The sequence below is a fragment of the Sinocyclocheilus rhinocerous genome, unplaced genomic scaffold (assembly GCF_001515625.1).
Source record: "Sinocyclocheilus rhinocerous isolate Xijiao unplaced genomic scaffold, SAMN03320098_v1.1 scaffold960, whole genome shotgun sequence".
Lineage (NCBI taxonomy): Eukaryota > Metazoa > Chordata > Actinopteri > Cypriniformes > Cyprinidae > Sinocyclocheilus > Sinocyclocheilus rhinocerous.
The window spans coordinates 106,207-117,439 of record NW_015653482.1 but is presented as its reverse complement, the minus strand read 5'-3'; the positions used below and the strand labels follow the sequence as shown (position 1 = coordinate 117,439).

Sequence of the window (11,233 nt, the reverse complement as noted above, 5' to 3'; positions counted from 1 at the left end):
TAAAGAAAAAACACATTTGAATTTAGATGAATAATAGTAATTGCCTATCTCTACCTAATATTAATTAAAAAAATTACCAATGCAATTAAAATACAGATTCATAACGGTAAGTGCAAAAATAACTATGAAAGTATCGGTATGTTACTCAAGTTTTTTTATAAATTAATTAAATAATTAATTTACTTATTTATTTATATATATTTATATCTGATATCTGTATCCGAAAGTACAAAAATTAAAAATTGGTATCATACTCGTTCTGAAAAAAACTCATTCCTAATTATTATAAAAGATAAAAAATTAAATAAAATGAACAGTAAAAGCATCCTAGATATTTTGTATTATTAACAATTATTTAAATTATTGTTTGCCATCACAAACTTTTGAAAATAATAATAATTAAAGCTGCAAGCAGCGATGACTAGTCGAGTCATGCTAGAGCTCTTATTTACTTCTGGGTCGCCCTTCAGTTGCACGAGTGTGTCAGCACAGAAATCACCTCTCAGCGGTGTCAACACCAATCGTCTCTTCCTCACTTAACGCCTCTCGCTCTCCCAATATTCCTTTCCTTCACGCCCCCCTCCCCCCTTATTTTCACCCTTTTTGTGTTCATGCCCCAACATACACACCTCTCTCTCCCTCTCTCTATTTCTCACATACACACTCTTCCTCACATCCCTGCCTCTCTTCCCATCACATCGCCGGCTTCATTGCCTCTCATCGTCTGTGTCTCTCTGCCGCGCAGTCATCCTCCGGCTCCCACACGTGTCAGCCGGCTATTCCTCTGCATGTCCTGCGGTCCGGCTGTGGTTTGTCTCCTCTCCAGAGCTTGAAGGAGGGCAGAGAGGCCATGGAGCACAGCCACATCTTCACCGTGCTGTCTACCAACTCCAGTTCATGGAGTCCTCACGGTTGCCCTCTCGGACAGTTTCCCGTCATCTACTACAGTTCCTTGCTGTGCCTCGGCCTGCCTGGTAAGAAAGATGAGAGAAAGATTTTCTGTATTAATAGTGCAACAATGCAGACATTCATGCATGACTTTGTGTATTCATGAAGTGCATAGGGATGAGAGGAGTGCATCGTCTCTAATATTCACATTTGTACCTGTCAATGCAGGTTTTTCACATAGATTCTTAAAATCTTGATTTTCTAGTGCATAATGCATGTTTTTATGCATGAATTTGTCTGTGCATATATGAAGTGCATAGGGGTGAGAGAAGTGCAACGTCCCCAAAATTCACATTTGTGGTCGATCGGTGCAGATTTTTCATGCAGATTCTTAAAATTGTTATTATTTAGTGCACAATGAAGTGCACAGGGCTGAGGCAAATGCATCATCACCAGAATTCACATTTGTGGTCCATCAATGCAAGTTTTTCACTATAGATTCTATTTTTGTCTTTGGTCCAACATAATCTGGACTATTTAGTGCACAATGCATGTTTTATGCTTGACTTTGCATATGAATGTGTGAAGTGCATTGCCCCAAATATTCACATTTCTACCTGTAAATACAGGTTTTTCATGCAGATTCTTAAAATAGTGATTATTTAGTGCATGCATGTTTTTTATCTGTGCATTTGTGAAGTACAGTATATGCGCAGTATATATATGCGTAGTTCCAAAAATGTACATTTGTGGCCAATCAGTACAGGTTTTTCATGCAGATTCTTAAAATGTTGTTTTTGCTCCCACTTAATCTTGATTATTTAGTAGCATCCTTGACCAAGTGGTCTGTAACCTTGTGAGACGCAACCATATTTGCATCAGACCGGAGGAAAAACACTGTTTCCAAAGGTCATCGGTGACATTCAGAATTCAGTGTCTCACATTAAATATCAAAAAGAAAAATACCTGTTATTCCACAGATGCTGAAATTAGATCTGGCTCTAACTGTAGTGACCTGGGGAGCAGACAGATGATGCATTAAACGTCTTGAGTAGTCGTCATATTAATTGGCCTCAAGCTTAATATTCATCCTCCTGGACACTAAAATTCCATTTTGTCCCTGCACAATTGCAGGTTGATTGCTCATTTATGACTAATGGTATTATTTGCAGGTGTGCTGAACATTTTAATCGAAGCTTCTCTCTCAGGTCGGACGCCATGTGGCACAGTTTCAGCGGAATGATTCGTTGTCAGATTGAGATAAATCGCCGTGCCCTTGAGCAAAGCACTCAGCCTAAGCAGTTTACACAAATATTTTCATTTGCTTCCGAAGGCAGGCAGTCTTCCTGTTGCTCGATTGCTAAATAGCAGCTTGAATTTCGACTCCGACACAGGTTGGTGGGACAAATAGGGGCGTGATGAGATTAGATTTGAGTCTTTATTCAACACTGAATAAAGTCATCACACCTGGCAGTGATTTGTGTAGATGGAGGTGGTGAAGTAAAACCTCTCAAAGGCATTGTACACAGAAAGTGAGAAAAGCATAGAGAACGGACGGAAAGAGAATGAAAAGAGAGAGAGGCTGACTAAAAGCAGGTGTGATTAAAGAGGAAAGAGTGATAGTTTTTGTTCGCAGTTTTACAGTAAATAACTACATGCATACACGTATGTATCACGTTTTGCTATTGCATTTTACCTAGAGTCCTGATGATGTTTTTAAAATGCAAATATTCCATGTAGACGCATCGATTAATTGTAAAATTGCATACAAATGATTAAGAATTTGAAAAAAAATTTTTGTAGTTTAACAGTAGAAGTACAGCAGTAGGTCTGTTGTGAAACGAAACAAATAAAATGCTAAATGCAAATAATAAAATGCAATTAATTGTGCAGAGTTGGAACAGCAAAATACAGTAAATAGGCTTTTATGTCAAGACCGTTCAACAATGTTCAGCTGTCAGTTGTTGTAGAAGCTAGTTAATTAGACACATGCCAACAGGGACAGGTTGCTTGACATCCTTTAAAAACAAGAAAGAAAGAAAAAAATCACAAAATAAAAGAAAATACAGCCCAGATATTAAAAAGTACCAAAAAATTACTTAAATATAAAATTATGCATTTTATTATGTTACTGTGACATTTCATGTTCAGCTGCACAGCTGTGAAGTGCATGGCAACTTGTAAAAATCTGCAAGTTACAGTTTAATGAAATTTGAAGACTGTTGTATTATGGTACATTCCAACTTCAGTGTGTTCAGATGAGCTCATGCCTGTTCATTGATCGCTAGAGGTGAGGCTCATTAAGGTCACTAATTGGAAGAGGTTGGTCTTATTTCATTTCCTTCTCGCACTGAAGACTGTACTTTGAAGGACCGTTTGATTTATGTGTTTTGGTTCTGTTGAAGATGAAGGGTTTTCATCCAGAAGCTGACTATAACATCACGTTTGTTGGAAGGTCACAGATCCGCAGTAACGATCCTCTCACCGGCTCTACATTACCCTGGTGGTGTTATTCGCCAGTTAAGAGGTGGAGCCAATGATTTTCAATTTAGGTAAATGATCCAGGGCACTCTGAGAGCTCAACGCCTCTGTGAGGAAAGTGTTTGTGAGCGTTTTCGTGTTTGTGTCAGGACGATCAACAAGTCAGGCAAAACTTTTAGGGTGAGAGTTGATGAACTCAAGAGGACAACTTTTTGCAGGCTTCACTGCAGTATCTTGTCAAATTTTGAGACACTGTTAAGATCTTTTCGCAAACTCTAGGAGAGACACATGTGAGTTTATTGGGGGCTTTTTCCACACACACAAAAAAACCATCTGAGAAGCTGGTGACTTCAGCAAAAGTCTCTATTAGCTGCCAATGGCAGGTGACTTGAGAAATATTTACCAGTCATAAATATTATTTTACCAGCTATGAAACACTGTGCATTATTTCATTAAAAATAGGCAGAACAAATTGATTTCCAAGAAAAACAAAAGAGATCTCATTGGTGATGTTTATAATGTATCAGTATACAATATGCATATTGTGCACAGTATGCACATTTTGAATATGAACTTTTAACGTATTTTTATTGACTCATTATTAATTTTAACTGATAAAAAATTTGAAATGTTTAAAAACTTCCAACACAGTAAGGTCATGTGGCAACAATGTACTATACAACTGTTTTTAATGGCTGCCAAATACTGTATATACTACTTTATTAAAAATAGCATGCAGAATGCAGTATATACTGTAAGCAATACTCTAGTATTCCAGTCTGACACAGACAAGCATGTGGATTCAAAGCAAACTGAGCCATTACAATTGGTTGCTCCTGTTCTGGGCCTCAGAGACCTGTACAAAGAGTCAAGTGAAATCAATATGCTTACGGTGTTGACCACAGCTAAATGGAAATGTCAGGAAATGTACAACCTCCAGGCCGCAATGGATTCCTTTTGTTTGTCTAAATAAAGTATGTTTCTTTGCGGGGCATCTGAAGAGATTAATCCAGCAAAAGAGAAATCCAGAAACAAACGTAGAATGGACAGAGGAGATGAAAAAGAAGAATAAAGAGGATAAGGAAAGAAAAATAAAGGGAGTTGGATTTTATGTTGGACTGCAGTCTTAGTGACACTCTGATACACATGAACACACTAAGATAAGATGTCTGCAAGACTTAAAACTGATCCACACAGCCAAGATCAGACACACAAATTGTTAGTGTGTAGAACTCATTCTCAAATAGACGACCAATAACTTTAAGACTCACTGAAACAAACGTTCACAATTAAACGAACACTCAACATTACAAGTTTAAGACTAAAAAGCAAAATATCTGAAACTGACAGTGCTGGCTAGTAACTGATTACATGTAATCTGGATTAAGTAATCAGATTCCAAAAATGAAGTACTTGTAATTAGATTATATTACATTTTAAATATACTCGTATTTAGACTACAGTTACTTTTTTATTGATTAGCCTACATTATTATATTCACACAAGTCTTTGTCTTTGGAAGGCTTTTGTCTTTCAAACACATTAAAATGTTTAATGCATTTCATGTTGTTAATAACAACGAATGGAATATATTTTCATTCTCTTTCTATTTTTATATCAATATGGAACAATATTATCCTATTTAAATCAATGTGATAAACGAGTAAGGTCACAAGTAATCTGGAAACTGAATTTCAAAAACTACAGAATTTGATGCAAATGAGAGAGAAATTAGTTATTGAATTTCATAAAAAATATCATTATTATGGCAAGAAACAATCAATATAGTAATGTGAAGAAGAAATCAAAGAATTCAGTTCAGCTGTAATAGAGTTCAGGCTTTTGTCACTGGATTTAGACACAACAATAACCTTCATTATCCTGTTTGTGATCCAGAACAAAACATCACTGAGTTTGACACTGGAAAGCTTGTTTTGTGCAGCCCGTAGGAAAGACAAATCTAAAATGAGATCTTAGTTGTTTCTTTTAGAAAGCAATGGCATCAAAAGGAGACATTTGTCTGCTGAGTCTCAGGATTTTCTCTTGCTAAAAAGACCCCAGGAATCTCACATGAGTTTCAGAAGAGCTCCCTCAATTGTGTTCGGATTTGTTAAGATGCCAAACTTTGCAATCAAAAGTCAAAGATCTCAATATGAACTCAAACACATCTCGTCAAATTCTCCCACAAACTAATGATTTTCAGTTTATAGCTCAATCTAGGTCGCTAGAACTCAGCTGAAGGTTCTGTAGAACCAAATTTATCGAGGACAAAAACTGAGTGTATGGTAATGGTCAGTTTTAGAACCATTTTAATACGCAATGGATTATCAAAATTAAAACAACACAAAGAACATAACATTTTCAGGAAATTATTATTATTAGCATAATTTAAGGAAAAAAAGAAAAAAAAAGTTATTGTTTTCATTGCTTTTGACACATTGCATTTTAATAAATTATGTTATATAAAAGTAAACAGTAATAAATAAACAAATGACCATGATCATGGTTAACAATATATTATCACAGTATTGTTATACACACAAAAACACATTTTATGTCGAAAACCAACAAACAACAAATAAAATTAGAATGCACTTTTTGTTTGCATAAACACTAAAATAGTAATATTAAAAATGTTGGCTGGATTTTAAACAAACAAAAGTTTTGGTTGGGTGACTTACAACATAACATGTTATCTACTAACATGTACTATATATGTTCAAATAAAGATTTGACAAAAATAGTTTTATGAAATGGTAAACCTCACATTTCAGTTTTTATCTAGGCTAATTTTTAAGAAAAGGATCAAAATCATAAATTATAGGCATTTCATCTGCTCCATAAACAGTTCTACATTATCCAAAGTATTGAGATTTTTAGAATACATATTAGCTTGTTTGCAATCTACCAGTTAAGATTTACAACAAAAATTCGATCTGATTTTTGCATTGGTCTGAACAAAAAAAGGCAGACAGACTGAAGGAAAATGTAACCCCACTGTCTGACAGCAGGTGGTGCTGATGGAACAGCAGAAATAGAGCGGTTTCCCCGGTAACCGCTGTAAGCAGAAGAGGAGATAAAAAGCTAATTATGCCATCAAACTTTTCTGAAGACTTTGCATTCAGAGATTTCATTTAATCATGCATTCTTTCATTTAATTTCTTTCAGCACTCCTTCCTTCATGTTTTCACACAAAATGAAACCTATGTTGCCTGTTGCGCCTGCGTGAGACAGACTGTTAATTTTGCTAAATGCTGAGCAGTAGGCTATTTATCGCGAGTTTTTCCACATATTTATAAATGAATCCTTATTAAAGATGAAGCTATTCAGTGAAGAGCAGGTTTGAGCAGAGTGATTTTTCTTTTGGTGTTTAATTAAGATTAATGAAACAGACAGCAAACTGCTCTTTCAGATTAAATACGGATCTGACACACGCATCAGATTATCTCAGTTTAGCACACAAGGGGGGGCCAAGCATATTTTGCCCCCACCAAGCGCCCCTTAGACACGCCCCTGTTGCGCACGCTCTCGCGCGTTCTTTCCGAAGGGCGTGCAAAACGTTTTTCTGAGCAAGTGCCATTCACTTCTGCTAGCCTACTTCTGTCTTTCTACCAATGGGATGGGAAACGTAATGTAGCGGTTATAACGAATGTTATCGAAGCCAGACAGTTGACAATCTCATTACCAAAATGGCCAATCAAACTGGATATTCAAATAATCCAAGGTCGTTTTCTGATCAAATAACGCGGCCGAAAAATCACAAGGGAGTTTTAGACCCAATCAGCTTTTAGTATCACATTAATGTGTCAACTAACCTGCCTTTAAACTCAACAGGTGAGGAGAGTTGATTTTTAATTTAGTCAAAACAAATTAATGAAGCTTCTCATGAATTTGCCATAAAGAGTGGAGGACGCAGTTTATCTATGTATAGATGTTAGAAGATTAATTGTTAACTGATGCTAACTGGCTAGCTAACTAGCTACCTGATGTTAAGTTGAGGTAATTTTTAAATATAAAGTCCAAATATGTTCATTCAATCACCTAGTTAGAATTCATTTGATGGAAAAACAAAGGATTTGATGTTCAGAACAGAGTAACTACAGTAATTAGGCCACATGCCTCCTGAGTGCGTTTTACCCCACAGACTAGGTTTGAAAAAATATTGTCATTCTAAAAATATAATTATAATTTTCTTAAATAACACGTACTCCCTATCTACAGGCCTTACTATTATCATATCATGTGTAACTGAAAATTAGATCACTTACTGTGAAATCCGTTTTCTCTCAGGTACATCACCAGTGTAAGCTTCATGGTGAATACTTCTACATCACTCTTGTCAGCGTAGTCCATAGTTACAAAAATTTGTCTTGACTTTATCTAGTGGTTCTTTTGGGAAAAACAGTAGGGGGCGTTTTACCCCACTCTACCCATGTAAAAATCGAATTTATATATATAAAAAAAAAGTCTGAAAAAAGTAAAACTATTTTATCTGGATCAATCTTAATTTACATATCAGCCTCCCCAGAAGAAAGACACTCAGTTGTGTCATGATTTTCCTTAGGGATTTTGCATGTTTAATCAACAACTTTTAGCAGTGGTATTAAATAATGCAATAAAAAAAGAGAAATGTTGAGATTCACAGCTGTAATCACTAACTGTTCAGTTGTTAGATGGGAAATGGAAAGTCAGGTTAGCACATTGCATGTAGTAGGTCATTTGGTTATTTCATGCATACAGAAAATTTGCATGCTATGCACACTATTTCTCTAACCACATACTTAAATGAAACTAAAAACTCCTTTAAGTCTCTTAAACTATGAAAGACTAACCTCTGAGCACTAAAATGTTTGTGAGTTCAACCGAAAGATAGACAGCTTTGTTTGCATTTTTAATGTGTGTGTGTTCTGAAAAGGTAAATTGCATCTTTTCTTCAAACGTGATGCAAATGAATCAATCAGACCTATCTCTGTCTGTCTCTCCGTTTGTGTATACATCTTTAAAAGGATGCTTGTGTGCCTGAGATTGCCAGTGTTTATGCAAATGTGTATGTGTGAGTTTGAAGCTGGAGTCTTTGTAATTTGTAATCAGCTGATGTTCTGGAACTGTGAAGTGCGATTCTCCAGACTCCTGACTGGCATATGTAATCCAATTCCATCTTTATTAGCTGCACGAATGACTGTCAGACAGGCAGAGACACACCATGGGTGCAAAACACTTTGAAGTTTTCATCCAGTATATCGTTCCACGCAGCAGCCCACTGGCTACAGTAAGGCCACAGTAGGACATTTGCTGGACTTTTGGTGAATTACTTTTTTAAGTTAACATCGCAGAATATTTCCTGAGGTCTTTTGTTATGAGGATTTATCCTCCATGCGTCCCCTACCGCTGTGTTGAATTGTTTGGCTTAAATGAAGGCAATGCTTTTGTGTGCACGCTCTTTTTGTCACAGTGAGAGGTCATGACAATTGTCATTTCTTCTGCCCGTACATCTCACGCTGCCTGTGAATGACCCACAAACAAAACCAGTTTGGATGAAAGCAAGGTAGTGAAAAGGTCTAGAAGAGGAAAGAGTGGATGCTAGAGGGTCTGCGTATTCTTGGGCCTTTTTCCTGGGTCATTGTGACATGGACGTAGAGCACAGCATAAGCACCAGCAATTGGATGTAATTGTGCACATGCTGCTGCTGCTTGTTCAGTTTTATTGAAGGTCACAGTGAGACAGAGGTGAAAGCTGGGGAGGAAAACAGGCAGGCAGAAAGAAGAGGGACGAATTGAATGACAAAGTCTCAGAAGGTCAAGTTCTCTCATGCATTTGGATATGGAATCTGTATACATGGCTGCACGTGTAAACTTGGGTGTGCATGTGTGTCAACGTGTGAACATGTGCATGTGTGTGAATTTGACTGTGTATGTGTGAATGCATGCACCTGAATGTTAATGTATGCATCTTAACATGTGTGAATGCATGTGTGCAAATGCTTCTGAATTGTGTGTGACTTATGCATGTGGCTGTATGTGCATGCATGTGAATTTGAGTGTGTGTGTGTGCATGCATGTGAATGTTTATCTATGCATCTGAACATGTATGTGAATGCATATGTGCAAACGTATCTGAATTGCAGTGCATGTGTGTGAACTTATGCATGTGACTGTATGTGCATGTACGTGAATTTGCGTTTGTGCATGTGAATACACACATGTCAATTTGTCTAAATGCACATGCTTGCAAATATGCTTGCATGTGTGTGAATGTATGCATGTGAAATGGTCACTGTATATGGATGGAAATTTAAGTGTTTGCGTGTGAATGCATGCATGTGAGCATTCATATGTACATGTAAATGTGAATGCATGAGTGCGTGTGACTGCACATGCGAAAGCATGTGCATGAAAATGAATGCATGCTTGTAATTAGCGCATGCATGTTAATGTTGTAAATGCATGTAAACGTGCATGTGTGCATGTATGAATGTATGCATTTGCAGTGAGAAATGTGGAGCAGCTTTTGATTTTGGCTTCGCTAAATATTGTAACTATTTGTGGCACTGCTATTCCAATTAAATATTGTATGACGTATTCATTACACCCGTAAGTTTAATAAAGATGCATTTTCTCACCTGTATGTGCCATTATCCGGCAAGACTGACTTCAACACTTTCTCACCCATCCCTTCCTCTCTCTCTTCTTCTGCTCTCTCCATTTCCTCTCACGTTCCACAGCAAACATCCTCACCGTGATCATCCTTTCTCAGCTGGTGCTACGGCGACAGAAATCATCCTATAACTACCTACTGGCCCTGGCTGTAGCCGACATCCTGGTCCTGTTGATGATCGTGTTTGTGGACTTCCTGTTGGAAGACTTCATTCTCGGAGTGCCTCTGCCCCACTCACTTAACAAAGTGGTGCAGGTGCTGGAGTTCTCCTCCATCCACACCTCCATCTGGATCACGGTTCCCCTGACCGTGGACCGCTACATCGCCGTGTGCCATCCGCTGCGCTACCACACCGTCTCCTACCCGGCCCGAACTCGCAAAGTGATCTTGGTGGTGTATGTTGGCTGCCTGATCACCAGCGTCCCATATTACTGGTGGCCGGAGCTGTGGCACGGCCTGCCGGGAACAAGCGCCAGTGGCCGCAGCAGCAGCGCAGGCCAGCACGTGTTGGTTTGGGTCCACTGTGCAACGGTTTACCTGCTCCCGTGCTCCGTTTTCTTCTCACTCAATGCCATCATCGTACGCAAGCTCCGTTGCCGCCGTAGCTGCTTCCGTCTGCGTGGCTACTCCACCGGAAAAACCACGGCCATCCTGCTGGCCATCACCTCAGTGTTCGCTGTGCTTTGGGCACCACGCACCCTCATGATCCTTTACCACCTTTACACGGCCCAACCGGCAATGCCTGGACCAGCCAGGCTGCTGCATTTGGTCACAGACGTGGCGAACATGCTCGCGCTGCTCAACACCGGCGTCAACTTCTTCCTGTACTGCTTCATCAGCAAGCGTTTCCGCAGGATGGCCGGCACGGTGCTAAAGGCCCTTTTCCGATGCAGGAAGCAGCCGCCATTTTACGCCAGTCACAATTTCTCCATCACCAGCAGCCCTTGGATCTCACCAGCCAACTCACACTGCATCAAGATGCTGGTGTACCAGTACGACAAGAACGGCAAACCAATCTGCATATCCTCCTGAACGCCAACTCGAGTCATGCCATACCAATATAACGCTGGCTACTAAGTCAGGCGAGCTTGGGAAAAGTCCTTCCCGACTGATGACGAGCTGAAGGCGGTGATCGGTTTGTTGGAAAGTCTCAACGAGAGATCCAGTGTCAGGTTCAGAGACATCTTAAGGCCAAAATATGGTTCTTTTT

At 38.7% G+C, this 11,233-nt stretch overlaps 1 protein-coding gene across 1 annotated transcript; it reads left to right on the top strand.

The window, feature by feature from the left end:
- The first annotated feature begins 472 nt into the window (after nucleotides 1-472).
- Nucleotides 473-11,233, top strand: LOC107716262 (probable G-protein coupled receptor 139). Its single transcript, XM_016522640.1, has 2 exons — nucleotides 473-974; nucleotides 10,091-11,233. The coding sequence occupies exons 1-2, from the start codon at nucleotides 851-853 to the stop codon at nucleotides 11,053-11,055; spliced, it is 1,089 nt and encodes a 362-aa protein (XP_016378126.1). The 5' UTR covers nucleotides 473-850; the 3' UTR covers nucleotides 11,056-11,233.

Excerpts from the sequence above, each read along its gene's own strand:
- LOC107716262 (XM_016522640.1), top strand. The coding sequence starts at position 851 with ATGGAGCACAGCCACATCTTCACCGTGCTGTCTACCAACTCCAGTTCA. Across the intron at positions 975-10,090 it reads GCTGTGCCTCGGCCTGCCTG|CAAACATCCTCACCGTGATC; the intron begins GTAAGAAAGATG and ends CACGTTCCACAG.